Source organism: Stigmatopora argus, chromosome 10 (assembly GCF_051989625.1).
Source record: "Stigmatopora argus isolate UIUO_Sarg chromosome 10, RoL_Sarg_1.0, whole genome shotgun sequence".
In the NCBI taxonomy this organism is placed as follows: domain Eukaryota; kingdom Metazoa; phylum Chordata; class Actinopteri; order Syngnathiformes; family Syngnathidae; genus Stigmatopora; species Stigmatopora argus.
In genome coordinates this window covers 168110-185634 of record NC_135396.1, presented here as the reverse complement: position 1 = coordinate 185634, position 17525 = coordinate 168110, and the positions used below count along the sequence as shown (strand labels likewise).

Below are 17525 nucleotides of genomic sequence, written 5' to 3'. Positions count from 1 at the left end.
TATTTTTATCACAAACTTTAAAAGTGCCTCATTTTTTCAATGCTCAGTTATACTTTTTTTCCACCCAACTAGGCATGATATTTCCCCAAAAATAAAACCTCATTGTTTTAAATGGAAGTTTACTAGCAAAACGGTCACAATTGTACAGGAAATGACGAACAAATGAGAAAACTGGGAACCATCTTCTGTCAATACTGGAAGCTTCTCTTGGTCTGGATGTCATCCAGAATCTGCTGCAGCTCCTCGTCTTCGAAGCGGCCCTCCAAACTTCAAATGGAAAACAATCGGTGAGGGTGGGTGGGAAAGATGGTGGCGGTGGTGGGAGCGGCGACCGACCAACCTGGGGATGAGGGCCTTGGCTTCCTCGGCCGCTTCGGGACACAGGTTGGCCAGGCTGGCCAGCTCGAACTTGTGCAGCTTTTTCTGCAGGAGGAGACTGGTCGCAGACGGACAATCCGTGAGTACCTCTCGGCACCAGAAAGAAAACTCTTAAATCCGCCAAGGCGTCGCTTCATCTGGGTCGATCCGTTTGAACCGGGAGGGTGGCGGCCAAGGAACATTTGTCCTTGCGCCGCCACGCCTCCCACTTCAATTGGATCGGACGGCTAAATAGAATCTGGATGGCGTATTTGAGTAGCCATTGGCGGCGTACTGGATGCCTTATTTGAGTAGCCACTGGCCGGCGTGCTTTTGCCGACGCCCGGTCGATCCCACATTGTCCCTGAAAAGGGCGGGCGGGCGGCGCGTCTGACCTGCGGACGGCCGTGATGGTCTCCCGGTTCTTGAAGCGGCTGAAGCGCACGGTGTAGTTGAGGGTCTTCATGAAGACCTCGGAGAGCTCCTGCTCGTCCTCGGCGCTCTCGTTCTGCTGCTTGCGGTGCTCCAGCAGCATTCGCACTTCAGAGTTCAGCAGCGTCTCCGAATTCTCAAATTCTGCCAACGGGGGTAGACGTCAAAACTATTGGAACGGGTCACACTTGGCATGTTATTGCTATTCCCAAGAAGCGGAATTTTTGACTCCTTTATTTATTGACTTAGAAACGCTTTGCTCTCTTGAATACGTAGTACTAGACTATTGTAGACATTTCCTGGCCCGTGTGGCAAATAATTGTTGTATCGCCACGCCGTGAGATCATCGGTATCGCGAGGGAGAAACCCAGCACTAACACACATTGATTTCGTCTCTTCCAAATGACTATGTCATAGTGGCCGTGTAGTCGAATTGTAAAAAGAGCTCGTTTGTTCGTTAAAGCTCATTGCTCTCTTGCCGTCAATGAGTGAAGGGGAGGGAGACGACGTGTGTAACTTGGGCACCTTTTGGAAAGAGCAGCTGCGAGGCGTCTTCTTCCACATCGCCGACATTCGGCGTCGAGCCCGCGGCCGCCATCCGGCCGGGCAGGGAGGCGTTCAAACGAGACGCGGACGACCTGACAAAAAAAACCTGACAACAACGGCAGCGCGATTTCCCAGCTTGAAATCGACTTTCTTTCCGCTTCCGCTTCGTTATGAAACACGCGCGCCATCTGGTGGCCGGGAGCCCAACAAACGAAAGGGGGCCGGCCGCATTTTTACGCCCTCTTGTTTCCCAATGAACCAACGTTCGCCCCATCCCGGGCAAAACCATTTTCACGTCTAGCGTCGTCAATGGCAGGCACGGCCCGCGTGTAAACTACTAAACGGGTCCCTACGGTGACGTCATTCGCACGCGACGGCTCAGAAGTAGCGCGCTCCACAGTCAAAATGGAGCCCAGGGAAGAAAGTGATGTCGGCTGAGTCGACACGCGAAACGACGTTAACGGGACACGGAAACGAGCGTGACAAGTCCCTTAACAAGCAGGTAAGAACCAAATGCGTCCGTGACCTGCTCGGAATATCAGTTAAGCCTCCGTCTTCGCGGCTACTTTAGCATTGCTAACATGTTGAGTCACGATTCTCGGAGCGAGCCTTTCTTGGCTCCAAAGCTCTCTCCTTCCGCTTCTTCGCATTTCTCCGTATCGTCGTGTTACTTTGGTCAGCATCGGAACTCTCGCAAAAAAAGACGTACGGTCGTTGTTTAAACGTAAAATGGTTCACGCGAGCGTCTCAATGTTGTGGCGCCCTCACCACGTGACTGACAATGGGAAGGAAGCTACAAGCCTATCCTCCATTGGGAGCAAAGGTAAATAAATCGTTGCTATCCCTTTAATGGGGATACACGTCCTATTATTGGTCATGGTGCTGTATCATTACTTTCTCAGTATCGAGATGAAGTTCAATTTTCATTAGTGTTGCCCGATAACATTCTTCTCCTGAGACGTGTGGGATATCTATTTTTGTGAGGGAAGAAAACATTCATTTCGAAATCGTTTTTTTGTCTTTGGCAGCCATCTTTGGGAGGACAACTGTTGTTTGGAAACTGAATCTGTGTACGGTGCAATAGTCTGCGCCGATTCCGGACTTTAGCGACGCGGGGGGATTTCCGACGGGATCGTCCTTCCGGGCCGTCATGGCGCATGGACGAGGTGCCCGCACGTGGAAGAGGCACGTCTGCGAGCAACTCAGGCTCCGGGATCGTCTGCAGCGCCACGGCTTCGAGGAACTCATCCACCAGTGTGAGTGCGGCGCAGCCGACGGACCCAAAGAGAGACATCCGGCCCAAACCAATCTGCCTCCTTTCAGACAATCGTCTGCTGGAGAAGTCGGACCTGCGGGCCGTCTTGTCCGAACGCTACCAGGCGGACAAGTATGACGGTGCTCGAGGCCACGAAGCCACGTGAGTGAGCGAGTGAGCCAGCCAGAGCGAGAGAGGGGCAAAGGCGCCACCGCCGGGCCTCCGTGTTCTCCACTGAGCGTCTTTTCATCGGCAGGGCGGGGACGGGCGGCGGGCCCGCGACGGTGCCTCAGCAGGAGATGGCCGAAATGAGGATTCGCCACCAGGAGGAGCTCACCGAGCTGCACAAGAAACGAGGAGAGGTACGCGGGGGCGCCTGGCCGATTGGCCGTCTGTTGTCGTCCGGCTTGGCGTTTGTGGGCCACGCCCCGAGACTCGATGCAAAGTGTAGGGGCCAACCTTATCGGGCAAATGGGCCGCTATTTCAGACAACTTCCTTTTTGTTCTTCTACTTTTGGAACGGACGCCTGTCGTTGTCAATGGCCGTCAAGCTTCTTTCAAATGCAAAGGACGACAACTGACACATTTCGTGCCTTTGACCAAAGTTTGTGTGTGTGTGTGTACGCGCAGCTGGCCCAGACGGTGATCGAGCTCAACCTCCTAATCCGGGAGAAGGACAAGGAGATCCAGAACAACGAGGCCAAGTCGGTAACGGGCCGGGGCGGGGCGGCCGGGCCACAACGCCGGGCAAGCGACCGAGCGACCCATTCGCCTGGCCTCTTTCAGGATGCTGGAGTACCAACGGCAGACGGACGACCTGGGGGGAGAGTGCCGAGACCTCCGCAGCCGTTTGCAGGTAGGCGGATTCCCCACGGCCGTCGTCCTTTTCCTCACCCGAACGCCTCGCCCCCCTAGGACCTGGAACGGGCCAATCAGACGCTGAAGGACGAGTACGACGCCCTGCAGATCACCTTCGGCGCCCTGGAGGAAAAACTGCGCAAGACCACGGAGGACAACCAGGAGCTGGTCTCGCGCTGGATGGCCGAGAAGGCCCAGGAAGCCAACCGCCTCAACGCGGAGAACGAGAAGGACAGCAGGTAGACGGACGGGGTGGGTCGGCGGCGGGGGTCCACCGCGCCCCACGCCCAACCGCCATCCGCGCTCCTTCCAGACGGCGACAGGTCAAGCTGCAGAAGGAGCTGGCCGACGCCGCCAAAGAGCCGCTTCCCGTCGTCGACCCGTGAGCAAACTCGCCGCCGATTGGACGGGCGCTCGCTCGCTCACGTCTCATTCTTCTTCTTCGCCTCGTCCCCAGGGACGACGACATCCAAGTTCTGGCCGAGGAGGCCGGCGGGGAGATGCCGCGGAACCCGCCGCACGGCAGGACTCCCAGGTGGGGGCGAGGCCCGCGCCGGGGAACCGTGGTCGACAGCCCCGCCCACCCGGTTGTAATGGTCCGGGGCTTTGCTTCGCAGTAAGAAAATCTCCCAAGTGCCACCCGGCGGTCTGCTGGACTCCATCTCCAACATCTTTGGGTGCGTGTGCCTCCATGCCGTCCGCCGTGGGTTGCCAAAGTGACCTTTTCCTCCTCCTCCTCCCCCGGCAGGCGGCGAGGCGCCCACTCTCCGGGAACGTCTCCGGAAAACCACGAGGCGCCTTCGGGAGCCCCCGCCGACGTCCGGGTCCCGTCCGCCGCGCTGCACGTATTCGTGAGTACGGCGTACGGGGGAGGGTGGGCCTTTTCTGCCGGTTACGGTTGCGAAAAAAAGGGGTTTGCATTCCAAAAAAATGGTGAAAAGTGTGATTCACTGAATCACATACGTATGTATAAAAAAAAACAAGTGCAAAGAACCCAAGCCAAAATGTACAGGTCCACCAAAATGTGTTGGCTTTGCGCTTGATATATTCTTGGTCCTTTTTCCTCTCTGTGCTTGTCACTGGAAATTGCTTTCACCTGGCTCTCGATAAACGAGCCGTGGGTCGTGGGTGGGTGGGGGTTGGGGGTTGGGAGAGGAGAAGAGAGCTCAACTTCTTTTGGCTCCTTCTGCCTGGCACTGCCTGGCCTAGCCTAGCTTTAGCCTAGTTTTAAGCCTCTAGCTTTTGCCTCACCTTTTGTATTTTGGAAATACGTCTGTTTTTTTTTTTTTTTTGCTCTGTCATGAAAGCTTTTACGTAAAAGCTTTCATGACAGAGAGCAAAAAAAAAAAAGGTTTTGCATTCCAAAAAAAAAGGTGAAAAGTTTGATTCACTGAATCATATACGTATCAAAAATAAATACAATAAAAAGTGCAAAGAACCCAAGTTAAAGAGTACAGCTCCACCAAACTGTGGGCCTTGCGCTTGATATATTCTTGGTCCTTTTGCCTCTCTGTGCAATTGCTTTCACCTGGCTCTCGATAAACGAGTCGTGAATGGGGGATGGGCTGGGAGAGGAGAGCTCAACTTCTTTTGGCTCCTTCTGCCAGCCACTGCCTGGACTAGACTAGCCTAGCTTTAGCCTAGTTTTCAGCCTCTGGCTTTTGCCTCACCTTTTGTATTTTGGAAATCCCTGTCTTTTTTTTTTCTCTGTCATGAAAGCTTTTACGTAAAAGCTTTCATGACAGAGAGCAAAAAAAAAGTTTTGCATTCCAAAAAAAGGTGAAAAGTTTGATTCACTGAATCATATACGTATCCAAAAAATAAATACAATAAAAAGTGCAAAGAACCCAAGTTAAAGAGTACAGCTCCACCAAACTGTGGGCCATGCACTTGATATATTCTTGGTCCTTTTTCCTCTCTGTGCAATTGCTTTCACCTGGCTCTCGATAAACGAGTCGTGAATGGGGGATGGGCTGGGAGAGGAGAGCTCAACTTCTTTTCGCTCCTTCTGCCAGTCACAGCCTAGCCTAGCTTTAGCCTAGTTTTCAGCCTCTGGCTTTTGCCTCACCTTTTGTATTTTGGAAATCCCTGTCTGTTTTTTTTTTTTGCTCTGTCATGAAAGCTTTTACGTAAAAGCTTTCATGACAGAGCAAAAAAAATAAAAAAGCACTCTCCCCGTTTCCCCACAACTGGGTCTCTCTAAATGACACGGAAACCATTCAACGTGTGTAGAAAGCGCCAAACCATGCTTGTCTCCTTCGTCCAGGAGGCGCACGACGGCGAGGTCAACGCGGTGCGCTTCGGGCCCAGCTCACGTCTCCTGGCCACGGGGGGAACGGACCGCCGGGTCAAGCTGTGGGAGCTGGTCTCGGGTAGGTCCCGTCCCAGGGTCGACCCTAACCCCTTGTCGTCGAGGTCTGTGATGAGAAAGTAAAAGGTCTGAGGCCCCGCCGCCACCTCCCGCCCGACGCTCGCCGCGGCCCGCCCGCCGGGCGCGCGGGCAAGCGCCCCCGCGTGCGCGGCGGGCTCGGCGCGCCGCCAAATCCCACGGGAAGCGACGTCCCACGGGGAGCCCGCGAGTAGGTCTCCTCGGACGGGTCTTCCGACACGGCCGGCCGGAAATCCCGCGAGCGTCGGGCCGGGAGGGGCGGGGCCCGTGATAATCAGTTTTCAATCTGAGACCTTGGCTTTCCCCCCGCTCGCGCCCGCCGGGAAAATGGACGCCGATGACGCTCTCTTCTGCTCGCCGACAGGTCGCTGCGAGCCCAAAGGAGCGCTGACTGGCAGCAACGCCGGAATCACCAGCATCGACTTTGACAGCGCCGTAAGTGGTCGTCGTGCCGCCGCCGCCGCCGCTTCCAAAGCCCAAAGCCGAAGGAGGGCCGACGCTGTGGTTTCAGGGTTCCTTCCTGTTGGCCGCCTCCAACGACTTTGCCAGTCGGATCTGGACTTTGGAGGACTACAGGCTGAGGGTGGGTGGCTGGCTGCCCGGTGGCCGGCCAATGGCAGGCCGGTTGGTGGCAAAGCTTTTCATTTGGGACGTTTTGGGTTTTCGCAGCACACGCTGACGGGCCACAGCGGCAAGGTCCTGTCGGCCCGCTTCCTTCTGGACAACGCCCGCATCGTGTCAGGGAGCTACGACCGCACCCTGAAACTCTGGGACCTCCGCAGCAAAGTCTGTAGGTGACGGGTCGCCGAGCGCCACCTGGCCCGACCCGACCTCGACACGACCCCTTTTCAGGCATGAAAACGGTCTTCACGGGCTCCAGCTGCAACGACATCGCCTGCACCGAGCAGTGCGTCATGAGCGGCCATTTTGACAAGAAGATCCGATTCTGGGACATCAGGTCGTCCGTCCGTCCGCCACCTGTTTTGTAGCTGCGCTAATGTGCAGCTCGCCCCAAAACTTAAGCTTTTGTAAACCCGTCCGTGGCGGCGGCGGCGGCCTCGCAAAACCCGGTCTCACCGTTTGTGCCGCGACAGGGCGGAGAGCGGGGTGCTGGAGCTGGAGCTTATGGGTCGGGTGACCTGTTTGGACCTCAACCACGAGCGCACCGAGCTTCTGGCCTGCTCCAGGGACGACCTGCTCAAGATCGTGGACCTCCGTGCCAACGCCGTCAGACAGACCCTCAGGTCGGCCGCCCGAGCGATCGCTCAAACGTGGCCGACGGCGACCGGCAGGCCTCACATCTGTCTTTCGTCCTCCTCCAGCGCTCGGGGCTTCAAGTGCGGCGCCGACTGGACCCGAGTGGCCTTCAGGTGGGGAAAAAGAATGGGATTTTCAAGCCGTCGTGCTGGACCGAGCTAATGGCAAAAAGACAAGCGTAGCGTCAATTGGGTCTCTGGCGGCCGAAATGATCTCGAGCCCTCGCTTTGGCGCAGGCCAGCTTAACTCTTCTTTGAATTATTTTTTTTTAGCCCCGACGGAAGCTACGTGGCGGGCGGCTCGGCGGACGGAACCTTGTACGTTTGGAATGTTCTGACGGGGAACCTGGACAGAATGCTGGAGGGCAATCACAAGTGAGTTGAGGCTCCACCTCTGAAAATGTCCCTCGGGGATAAAAGCCACGATGGCATTTGACCTCAGATGGGCAACCGGTGACACTAAATGGTATTGGCTTTTTGTCTGTGCAGCTCCCCCATCAACGCCGTGTCTTGGTCGCCCTCGGGCGTGTACGTCAGCAGCGTGGAGAAGGGCGGCAAGGCCGTCCTCTGGTCCGACGTCTGACGCCGTCTACTTTTATTTTTCCCCCTCTTCCTTTTTTTTAACCACATGTACATAAGATGAATCCTTTGGCCGTCACGTTGGCTCAATGTTCAATAAAGACGTCCCACTTCCGTCCTGGCGTCCGTCCTCGCGTCCTTTCTCCGCGTCAGCGACCGACAAGGAGAGACGCGGCCGTAAGCGGCTTAGCCCCGCGATGCGCTATAAATCCAGACGGACTGGGCTGGCGCTTCTGCGCTTTTGGACATTGGGAGACGCTCGTCCTCAGAATGAGTCCTAAACTGGTCGTTTTCAAGAAAGTCTCTCGGGACAAGTCGGTAAGCTCCATTTTGAAGGAAACCGTAGGTGGGGGCGGCCAAGTCCGTCACCCAGTCTGTTTTGCCCATCCGACACACTCCTTCCTCTTTGGCTCCCGCCCAGGTGGCCATCTACATGGCCAACAGGGACTTTGTGGACCACGGCGACCACGTGGATCCCGTCGGTGAGTGGGCGATCCGGGTTTGAGCTTTTGGTGCCTCGGGGTCCCAACTTTGGCCCCACTCAGTTCCCCTTGCCTCCTCCCACTCAGACGGGGTGATCGTGGTGGACGCGTCGCAGCTGAAAGACAAACGAGGTCAGTTGAAGGTCATCTGCTCATGCAAAAGGAATATTCTTCACAGTTGACACAAATAGTCCAGTCCGATTGAAGCAAATGTTTGCAGCTCATCTCGCGCGATAAGTTCCAACCAAAGTGCACCCCACGTACCACTTTCAGACTTCCTCAGACGAAATGTTTCTTTTCTGGTAAAAGTGCGCGGTCTAGTCTAGCCGACGGACTCGCGTCGTCCATCACACGTGGGAGGGCGACCGTCGTCGATGGCTTGGACCAACATGGCGGCCGTCCCGCTCGACACTTTCCTTTCAGTCTACGTCACGCTGTCGTGCACCTTCCGCTACGGGCGGCGCGGCGACGACGTGATGGGCGTGGCCCTCCAGCGGGACCTCTTTGCGCTCAGCCGCCAGGTGTATCCGCCGCCGGTGGACGGGCGGCGCCGCGTGGGCGGCCCCATTCAGGAGAAGCTGCTGGCCAAACTGGGGCCCGACGCCTTCCCCTTCTTCCTGGAGGTGGGCCGTTCGCAAGCCAGCCCCGCCCTCCCGGTTTTGTCAAATGTGGCCAGGGTCTGGCCCAGGTTTGTCCCTCGCGTTGAGCGCCATCTTTCTCCGCAGCTCCCGGACAACCTGCCCAACTCGGTCACGCTGCAGCCGGCGCCGTCGGACGTGGGAAAGGTGGAGCCGGGGGGCCGGCGGACCCCGTCCGACCGGACCCCGCGCCGACCACCTTTGTTTGCCTGCAGAAATGCGCCGTGGAGTTCCAGGTCAAGGCCTTCTGCGCGGACGCTTCGCAACAGCACGCCGCTGACAAACGGTGATTGGCGAAGAGCGTCCGACATTTGGAGCGATAGGAAAGCGCAACCGGCCCATCATTTACTTTGGTCTTCTCGTTGGCCGGCGCAGGAGTTGCGTGGAGCTGGCCATCCGTAAGATCCAGCGCGCTCCCCCCCGAGACGTGGAGGCGTCGCCGGCGGCCGACACCACCTTCCACTTCCTCCTGTCGGACCAACCGCTCGGCGTCAAACTCCGTCTGGCCAAAGAGGTCCGTGGTCGTATCCGGATAGGACGGACGGACGGACGATTTGTCGTCACTCTCGATAGACGACCGTTCCATTCGAAGCGGGATCTGGGTTTGAGGTTTGGGGCCTGAGCGTAGGCCTCTCGTGTTCCTCAGACGTTCTACCACGGCGAGCCGGTCTGCGCCGACGTGGCCATCGCCAACTCCTCCAACCGGACCGTGAAGGACATCAGCTTGTCAGGTAGCGTCCGTCGGCAGCCGGCTCCTCCCGCCTCCCCGGTTCCACACCTCCCTGGTTCCCCTTCCTGGTTCTCTGTGGTTCCTCGCCTCCCGGGTCCAACTCATTTGCTCTCCACGTATCTTTATGGTGGGCAGTGGAGCAGGTCACCAACGTCATCCTCTACTCCGACGACAAATACGTCAAGACGGTGGCCAGAGAGGAAACCGGGTGAGGGATAGTGATTGCTTTAGATCTTAGTGAGTATGCAAAAAGGGTTGGTGCAACAATGTTTGCTTAACATTTCCTGATTGCACTTTTACTGAAGGCGCTCTTTTGTCCACCCCGGAGTGGAAGTCACTTAGTCATCTGGTTTTTGTTTTTTTTTCTTCCAACTGACGCACAGCGATGGCGCGGCGCCGGGCTCCAGCTGGATCAAGTCGTACGCCCTGTACCCGCGCCTGGAGCCCAACAAGGAGCGACGGGGCCTGGCCCTGGACGGCCACCTCAAGCACCAAGACACCAACCTGGCCTCCTCCAGCGTGTACGGAGGAAGGGGGGGGCGCCTCGGCCGGTGTGCCGGCGGGCCGCCAAGCCCGGTGACGTTGACCTTTTTATTTTGCCGCCTTCAGGGTCAAGCCGGAGGTGCTGAAGGAGCTTCAGGGCATGCTGGTGTCCTACAGGATGATCTTGAAGATGACGGCCGCGGGGTGAGCCCGCTGAAAAAGACGCCCCGTCGTCCTCCCACCGCTCCTGACTTTGTTTTTGTTTGTTTGTTTTTTTCCCCCCGCCCAGGCCTCTGGGATCCAGGTAAACTACCGGCGTTTAGATCTGGGACGCGGATAGGCCCTAAAATGGGCAGGAAGCGACCCGGACGGGCCCTAAGCCTTTTGATCAATCCCATCCGTTGACGTGGTGTCGCCGATGGGCGGAGTCTAACGCCAGTTTGTCGTGCTGTGTCTCCCGGCCCGCAGCGAAGTGCGCGTGGAGCTCCCGTTCAAATTGATGCACCCTCAAGGCCGAGCGGGTAAGCGCCCGCCGCTCGCTTAATGCAATTACGTACGTGACAACGTACGCGTCAAGTCTTCGGAAACGCTGAGCGGGCTTTTTGTAAATCTCCCTGCGTCCAAAGCCGGAGCGCGACCGCTTTAATCGGCTCATCTTCCCGCCGCGTCGTCGGCCATCTCTTGACGGGCGGCTTCGGGCCACATTTGCGCCTTTTACGCAATCCGGGTTGGCGCCCTCTTCTGGCCTATTGTGCAATTGCAAGCGAGTTGGTGACATGACAGGTTGCGCGTTTGTTTGTGTTTTCAGCCAAGGAGAGCGAGTGTGACGACATCACTTTCCGAGATTTCAAACGCTCTTATCTCCGCGGCGTCATCGGAGAAGACCTAGACGACGATGACGAGGAGGAGGAGGAACAGGACCGGGACCAGGACCGACCCTAAAATGGCGGCTATAGCAACCCGATGGCTCTGTCGCCACCTCAAAAAGCGTAGGCTCAAGCTCAACTCCTCATGAGAATGTAGTTGCTTGCCACTGAGTGAGTCGGAACAGCCAATGGAGTCAATTTTATTTTAAGATAAAATATTTGGGAGCTTTTACTTTTTGCTTTTACTTTGAAAAACATTGGGAGCAACTTTTACTCCTTTTCTGACAAAGCAGATGATACCAATAAAAAGATGCACCCGTCTTTTGGGAAAAAACTTTATTGATTGGAAAGGGCTTCGGATGGAAAGGGATTGCACGGACGTTTTGGCTCCACCTACTTTCTGTCCATCTCGGGGGACAACCGGGGCCCGGTTCCCAGCCACACCCACCAAACGAGGCCTGCCGGTGCTCTGCTTCCCCTTCTTCATTGTGATCCGTTTTTTTTTCTTTTTCTTGTTTTGACCCAATTCTTACCAGGGTTCATGTCCCAGCCCCAGGGGAGCCAAAAGGGGGTCGGGCAGTCGCTCGATCGGGCGTGGACCGTTCACCGCGCCGCTTACATCACGCCACATTAGATTAATTTACTCATGGGGTGCCATGACTGGTCCTCTCCAAGTCCAAATGGATTGGACGTCTCGTAGCGTCAACGGCACGCACTCAAACACGAGCATTCACAACCATGCCTAGTTTTGGAACGACGGTCTCAATGAGTTCGTATGTTCTGTTTTTTTCCTCGAATTTGTTTTAACTTGCCTCAAATCTACTCCTTTTTGAACGAGAGCTCTGAATTTTAAAAACGGCTATCTTGTGAAAGAAAAAAAAGAGTGAATAAAACGTTGCCTCCCTAAACCATGCATCGCCGGAGCACGAAATGGATCACTGCTGATTGGCTATGTGAAGGAGGAGGCGGGTTCATGTTTGACAGCGACTACTACGTATTTGATTGGCGGTTTGAAACGGTGTTCCTCTGCATCTGTTGTGATAGGGTTGATAGGCTCGTCGATGATTGGTGGATAGAAGGGCTATGCGAGTGCCTCGAAATTTCAAAAGTGTTTACGCTAGCCATGCTTGAAAAGTGTCTCGCTGTCGACAAAGCCAAAAACGGCAACATGGCGGAGAGCGAGGACGGCGCCGGTTCTTTCCGCGTCGTCAAGACCGACTTTGCGGCGGCAACGAAAAGCCGGCAGAGCTCACGCAAAACTTCCAAAAGTCGGGTGAGTGTGGCGCTGTTGCTTAGCCTAGCCCAGTACTAGCTTTCGCGCTAATATGCCTAGCTGAGTCTCCGTTGAAACAAAGCTACGCTAAACATTTCCGGCCGTCGTGTTTAATGACATTCGCCATTATTCAGACGTGGCGACGGCTTAGCAATTGAGGAATGAAGTAGTGTCGTTACACGTTGATGTTTCTGGTGACATTGGAGTTTTTTTGACGGATTGGCTGACGACGAGTCTGGCAGGCGCCGAGGTATCCATTGCCATAAGCCTAATGGCAATGGGTTAGGGTTGGGGTGTGTCAATATAGTGATACGTGGTACATCGCGATCATTTCTACGCCAGCTGCCTTGGAGCATCGGAATGTCATTTTCAAAAGATGTCAGCATCGTTTCATCAAGAGTGCAAGCATCGTAAGGTGAAGGAGTGTGTCCATTTCAGGTGGCGCTGGAAAAAGTTTTGGGCGTCAGCACCAGCAGCAGCAGCGCCTTGGCGTCGGACCCCAACTCCGGCCTAGTGGCCTACCTCGCGGGGTAAGTGGACCTCCCGAGAGTAGCATAGCCTATCGTAGCTTTGCTTGGCTTCCCACCCGAAACCTGAACCCCACTTCCGGTGCGTTTGCGTGCCCCAGGTGCGTGGTGGTCCTGCTCCATCCGCAGCTCAAGACGCAGCGTCACATCGTCAACACGTCCCGGTGCGTCCGCCGGCCGCTCAAGTGGTCCGCTTCATTTTCGCCCACTGCTCAAGTATTGAATTTTCTCCCAGCAAACCTTTCAGCGCTATGGCCTTCTCCGGCGACGGGAAACATCTGGTCACGGGAGAGGTAGCCACCGCCGTAGACCGCCGCCGTAGACCGCCACCCGCCAAAATGGCGGCCGAGCATCTCGCTGACGCCGGCTCCTTCTGCGCTTCAGAGCGGTCACCTGCCACGCGTGCGCGTGTGGCCGTCGGACGGCGGCGTGGAAACCGCCAGCGTCCAGAACCACAAGTGCGCCGTTTCCTGCGTGGCCTTCTCCCCCGACGGCGCCTATGTGGTCTCCGTGGGCTCCGCGTACGACATGACGGTGTGCGTCTGGGACTGGAAGGTCAGTGCCAAAGGGTTTCTCCGACCGGGGCCGGGGTGGGCCACGCCCGTGCCGAGGGTCGGACCCGGCCCAAAAAGTAGACTTGCTCACTGCCGTTGACGTCGGCGGCCGGTCTTGCGAGCAGAAGGGCTCCGTCCTGGCGTCCAACAAAGTGTCCAGCGGCGTGTCGGCCGTCTCCTTCTCCGAGGACGGCGGCTACTTTGTCACCGCTGGCAAGCGCCACGTCAAATTCTGGTACCTGGACACCTCCAGGGAGCGGCAGGTACGTCCCCACTCTGCTTTCCTCGCCGCCTCCTCTGGGTCGGCCGGAGTCAAGCCGGGCGTCCGTCCGTCCGTCTGTCTCCGAGCAGGTCAACGGCACGGTGCCCCTGATGGGTCGCCCGGCCCTGCTGGGCGAGCGACAGGAAGCCGTCTTCGTCGGAGTGGCCTGCGGCCGCGGCCCGTCCGCGCCTTTCACCTACGCCGTCACCGAGTCGGGCCTGCTGTGTCGCTTCGACGCCGAGCGCCGCCTGGAAGCCTGGGTGCCGCTGGAGGTCAGCCGGCCAAAACGCTCTCCGCTCGGTTCAGCTTGCCCTGGGAAATCCGGTCCCGACCGGCTTCATTTGTCTTGGCGGCAACAGGCCGCGTGCGCGCGCAGCATGGCCGCCGGCAACGACCGCGTCTTCTGCGGCTGCTCCGACGGTTTGGTGCGCGTCTTTGAGCCGATGGACCTGCGCTACGTCGCCACCTTGCCCTGTCCGCACCGCCTCGGAGCGTCACCCGGGTATGTGGTGCCGGCAAAAACCAAAAAAATCAAAAATTGCCTAAGGCGTTGTTTTGCAAGTGGATATATTACTTTCCTTTTTTTTCCCCGGCCCTGTTTTTCAGGCCTCCCGACGCGGTGGCGCTGACCTTTAACCCCGCCCTCCACCACCTAACCTGCGTGTTCTCGGACCGCAGCCTTTACGTTTGGGACGTGAGCCAGCCCCGGGTGGCCGCCGCCGTCCACTCGGCCGTCTACCACGGCGCCTCCGTCTGGAGCCTTCAGGTACTCGTCGGGATGATCGGTCGCGCCGCTCGCGGCGTGGAGGATGTTGTCCAAGGCAAATTGGACCTGGTGGCGGTGATAACTTTGAGGTGGATAGCGACGGGCCAGTAATTGCTAACGCCCATCCCGACAGGTGTGTCCGTCGCCGTCGTCCTCCTTCCTCACGTGCTCGTCGGACGGCACCGTCAGGCAGTGGCGGCCCGACCTCTCCGGCGAGGTGAGGCCCCCCGCCCGCCGTCTCCCCCCGTCCTTTTTGCCACCGCTTCTCGCTCGTTGGCCTTCAGGACCTTCTGAGGACTTTCTCCGGGGAGGACGGCTGCCGGACGGAGCTCCGGGTCCTGGCCTTGAGTCCCGACGGACGCCGGCTGGCCACCGGAGACCGCCGCGGAACGCTGCGGTGAGGCGGCGGCCGGCGCGCGTCGCCACCGGCCCATCGCCGCCTTTCGAACCACGGGATCACGACTTTGCCGCTTTGGTTCCCCCGCGCAGGATCTACGACTGGGAATCCCCGGAGCGGCCGGTCAAAATCGAGGCTCACGACTCGGAGATTTTGGCTCTGGATTTCTCGCCGGCGTGGGCGGGTAAGGGTGCTGCGCTTTTCCCGCTCTTCCGCCAAAGCCACCGATGATCATTTTCGGTCGGGTTGGGGGTTCAGGAGGCCGTCTGCTGGCCAGCGCCGGCAGGGACCGTCTCGTCCGCGTCTTCGACGCCGACGCCGACTACCGGCCGGAGCGGACCCTGGGCGACCACTCGGCGGCCGTGCTCGCCGTCAAGTTTGCGGGTGACGTGACTCTTGCCCGTTGGCCGCCGCCACCCAGGAACTCTAGATTGATTGGAGGCCTTCCTTGGCAGGGGGTGGCGCGCGCCTCCGCCTGGTGACCTGCGGGGCCGACAAAAGCATCTACTTCTACTCGTGCCGACGGGTAAAACGGCCGTGAGCCCACGCCGCGTGGCCCGCTTTTCCTACCGGGCGCCGCCCACACCTCTTTCTGTATGTCCTCAGACGGGGCGGGCCCTGTCCTTGGACAGGACGCGCCACCTGGTGGAGAAGACGGCGCTGCACGACATGGACCTGGCGGCGTCCCAGATGCGCGTCGCCGTCGCCTGTCAGGACAGAACGGTCCGGTGAGGAAGAGGCCGCCGAGCCGACCCGATCTCGGTGTCAACAACGAGACAACATTCATTTTGTCCTTATGTCGATTTTTGGCACTTTGCCTTTGGGACCGTTTCTCATGTCTTACCTCATTTTGAATCAGGCTGTATGATGCCATGACGGGGAAGCTGAGCAAATGTTTGCGGGGCCTGAAAGGAGCGCCGCTCAAGGTGGGCGGGCCCCACCCACCTCGCCCTTTGTGGCGCCGGAGCGTTCTGAGCAGCGGGTCGGCGGGCGCGCCCAACCTTTTCCCCACCGCAGGTCCGCCTGGATCCGTCCGGTTCGCTGCTGGCCGTCGGCTGCGCCGACAAGAACATCTGCGTTTTGGACATCCGCTCCGGAGAGCACCTCGCCACGCTAGCGGGACACTCAGGTGATGTTTTGCCCGGGAAACGGCCGGGGTGGGAGTTCGCTCCCCTCGGTGGCCACGGCCGTCCAAATTTGTCGTCCTTCTGTCCTCCCGTGGCCGTCAGAGCCGGTGAGCTGCTTGAGCTTTAGCGTGGACGGCCGCTTCCTGGCCAGCGCGTCGGGAGACGGGTGAGCGCCCGAGTGCGGACGCCACGGCGGCCCGTCCCTAACGTTGGACGCCGTGTGCCCAGATGCGTGTCGGTGTGGCGACTGGAACTACCCGGCGGCGGTGGCGCCGCCGACGCCGAGGAGCGGCCCCGCGAGACGAGCGCCCTCATCAGGCGAGCGCCGACTTCCTTTTACCGTTAACGCGTGGAACGGGGGCCCCTCGTCCAATCCGTTCCGAGTCGGGAGGCCGGCGGTGGCCCATGGTCAAGCCTCCGTCTCACTCTTCTCTTTTTCCATCTCGTAGGCGGGAAACCTTTTTGGTGAAGCCGGCTCACCGGACGCCGTCGGGGCCCGGGGGCGCTCGGTTCCCGGCGCCAGCGCCCTCCGTGCGCACCAACGGGAAGATGCCGGCCTGGTTCCGAAAACTGGTCAGTCGCCAGTCGTCTGTCGTGGCCTCGCTTCCGAGTGGGGGGCGTCCAAACGAAGATAGAGCCCTCTCCGGCAATTGTGAGGCCTAAAGCCGCTGACGGAGGGCGGATTTGATCTTGCGCTTTCAGCAGGGCGAGCCCACCGCCTCCACCTTCGTCCCGACGGAAAGCGCTCCGTTGCCCAATCGCTGGTTGGAAAACAGTCCTCTGGTGGCGTTGCCCAGTTCCGCCGAGAGCCAGGATGACGAGGACGAAGACTTGCTCCCGCGCCGTCTGGACCATCTTCTTGGGGAAGGGGAAGGGGGAGACGAAGACAAAGAGCGGGAGCCCCAGGTGAGCCGGGTGGGGAAGGTCGGCACAGGGCAAAATAGTGTCTTTTCTATTCTATCCACATTCTGACTGCCACATTTGTACATTTCTGAATTCTTCTTGTTATTGGAAATGATCCAGTCGAATGAAACGTCATCGACGGCGACGGCGGCCGATCGATGGATGGCGGGCGGCGCCTTCTTCTCGGAGGACGTCGGCGAGGACGACGCCGGGACCGTCCCGCTCGCGGGTGAGTCGCCCGCCGCCCTCTGGTCCGAAGGACTCTGGAGATGGCAGTTTGGATTGGTCCTCCGCCCGTCTCCCTTTGCAGACGCAGCGCGCCAACATTTCCTCCCCCGGCCGCCGCTCGCCGTCTGCAGACGCTTCCTGTCGCGTTACGGACACCGTCTCAGGTGAGGGGAGCCTTTGTCCGTGGAGGGGTGGAGGGGGCTGCATTTCGGACACTTTTCGCTTCCAATTGAAAACGGGTTGGCTCCGTCCATCCGGCAGGAAAGGAGCGAGCCGCAGCGTGGACCGGGAGAGAGGCCGTCGCCCGAGCGTGGCCTCTCCGGTGGAGGACCGGCTCCCCGCCGCCGCTCGACGGCGCGCCTCCTCGCCGCTCGTCCTCTGCCCCGTCAAGTGAGCGACGGTCGGCCACGGCCCACCCAGGTACGGACGGGACCCTCGCCAAGGGTCAAAAGTGGCTTTTCCGCTTCCAATGGACGTGTGGTCATCGTAAGGGGACGTGGCCATTTCGAATGGGCGCCGGCCGCTTTTTCCCTGTCATTGTTCATTTCCCCCAAAAATCTTTTTCGAGTCTCTTAAAGATCTTCATTTTTCTTAACATTAAACTATGAAGCAGAAAA

General features: G+C 58.3%; 4 protein-coding genes across 6 annotated transcripts; 3 read left to right on the top strand and 1 right to left on the bottom strand.

The window, feature by feature from the left end:
* Positions 1–102: 102 nt before the first annotated feature.
* On the bottom strand, positions 103–2067 carry polr2d (RNA polymerase II subunit D). The gene is made up of 4 exons (XM_077610763.1): positions 1315–2067; positions 753–933; positions 341–436; positions 103–267 (listed from the first exon to the last, which is right to left on the bottom strand). The coding sequence occupies exons 1-4, from the start codon at positions 1622–1624 to the stop codon at positions 189–191; spliced, it is 666 nt and encodes a 221-aa protein (XP_077466889.1). The 5' UTR covers positions 1625–2067; the 3' UTR covers positions 103–188.
* On the top strand, positions 1543–7790 carry LOC144083167 (autophagy-related protein 16-1-like). The gene is made up of 20 exons (XM_077610729.1): positions 1543–1837; positions 2364–2591; positions 2659–2752; positions 2847–2952; positions 3221–3294; positions 3377–3446; positions 3506–3687; positions 3762–3830; positions 3906–3983; positions 4066–4125; positions 4197–4299; positions 5715–5820; positions 6202–6272; positions 6349–6420; positions 6507–6627; positions 6690–6795; positions 6932–7081; positions 7160–7207; positions 7367–7468; positions 7583–7790. Exons 2-20 carry the CDS (start codon positions 2486–2488, stop codon positions 7674–7676), a joined length of 1812 nt encoding a protein of 603 aa, XP_077466855.1. The 5' UTR covers positions 1543–1837; positions 2364–2485; the 3' UTR covers positions 7677–7790.
* On the top strand, positions 7733–11208 carry LOC144083170 (S-arrestin-like). The gene is made up of 14 exons (XM_077610733.1): positions 7733–7990; positions 8094–8154; positions 8242–8286; positions 8578–8777; positions 8880–8939; positions 9008–9078; positions 9168–9306; positions 9439–9523; positions 9658–9730; positions 9906–10043; positions 10132–10209; positions 10295–10309; positions 10474–10526; positions 10814–11208. Exons 1-14 carry the CDS (start codon positions 7733–7735, stop codon positions 10945–10947), a joined length of 1410 nt encoding a protein of 469 aa, XP_077466859.1. The 3' UTR covers positions 10948–11208.
* Positions 11209–11815: 607 nt separating this feature from the next.
* On the top strand, positions 11816–17519 carry wdr62 (WD repeat domain 62). Of its 3 annotated transcripts, none has more exons than XM_077610717.1 (24): positions 11816–12144; positions 12583–12674; positions 12773–12835; positions 12907–12964; positions 13056–13226; positions 13351–13488; positions 13577–13759; positions 13847–13989; positions 14094–14253; positions 14387–14470; positions 14538–14650; positions 14743–14834; positions 14909–15034; positions 15106–15176; positions 15257–15378; positions 15510–15576; positions 15668–15779; positions 15880–15943; positions 16006–16095; positions 16227–16350; positions 16483–16692; positions 16801–16909; positions 16991–17072; positions 17170–17519. In XM_077610717.1, exons 1-24 carry the CDS (start codon positions 11845–11847, stop codon positions 17300–17302), a joined length of 2907 nt encoding a protein of 968 aa, XP_077466843.1. In that variant the 5' UTR covers positions 11816–11844; the 3' UTR covers positions 17303–17519. The 3 variants fall into 3 exon arrangements, with proteins under 3 accessions (XP_077466843.1, XP_077466844.1, XP_077466842.1); XM_077610718.1 differs by having other exon boundaries at positions 11818–12144; positions 16480–16683; XM_077610716.1 differs by having other exon boundaries at positions 11818–12144; positions 16480–16692.
* Positions 17520–17525: the final 6 nt, after the last annotated feature.

Excerpts from the sequence above, each read along its gene's own strand:
- polr2d (XM_077610763.1), bottom strand. The coding sequence starts at position 1,624 with ATGGTTTTGCCCGGGATGGGGCGAACGTTGGTTCATTGGGAAACAAGA. Across the intron at positions 934-1,314 it reads GCAGCTGCTCTTTCCAAAAG|AATTTGAGAATTCGGAGACG; the intron begins GTGCCCAAGTTA and ends CCCCGTTGGCAG. Across the intron at positions 268-340 it reads GCCAAGGCCCTCATCCCCAG|TTTGGAGGGCCGCTTCGAAG; the intron begins GTTGGTCGGTCG and ends TTCCATTTGAAG.
- LOC144083167 (XM_077610729.1), top strand. The coding sequence starts at position 2,486 with ATGGCGCATGGACGAGGTGCCCGCACGTGGAAGAGGCACGTCTGCGAG. Across the intron at positions 2,592-2,658 it reads CGAGGAACTCATCCACCAGT|ACAATCGTCTGCTGGAGAAG; the intron begins GTGAGTGCGGCG and ends GCCTCCTTTCAG. Across the intron at positions 3,831-3,905 it reads CCGCTTCCCGTCGTCGACCC|GGACGACGACATCCAAGTTC; the intron begins GTGAGCAAACTC and ends CCTCGTCCCCAG.
- LOC144083170 (XM_077610733.1), top strand. The coding sequence starts at position 7,733 with ATGAATCCTTTGGCCGTCACGTTGGCTCAATGTTCAATAAAGACGTCC. Across the intron at positions 9,079-9,167 it reads CAGCACGCCGCTGACAAACG|GAGTTGCGTGGAGCTGGCCA; the intron begins GTGATTGGCGAA and ends TGGCCGGCGCAG. Across the intron at positions 10,044-10,131 it reads AACCTGGCCTCCTCCAGCGT|GGTCAAGCCGGAGGTGCTGA; the intron begins GTACGGAGGAAG and ends TGCCGCCTTCAG.
- wdr62 (XM_077610716.1), top strand. The coding sequence starts at position 11,845 with ATGTTTGACAGCGACTACTACGTATTTGATTGGCGGTTTGAAACGGTG. Across the intron at positions 12,675-12,772 it reads CTAGTGGCCTACCTCGCGGG|GTGCGTGGTGGTCCTGCTCC; the intron begins GTAAGTGGACCT and ends TGCGTGCCCCAG. Across the intron at positions 14,471-14,537 it reads GGCCCGACCTCTCCGGCGAG|GACCTTCTGAGGACTTTCTC; the intron begins GTGAGGCCCCCC and ends GTTGGCCTTCAG.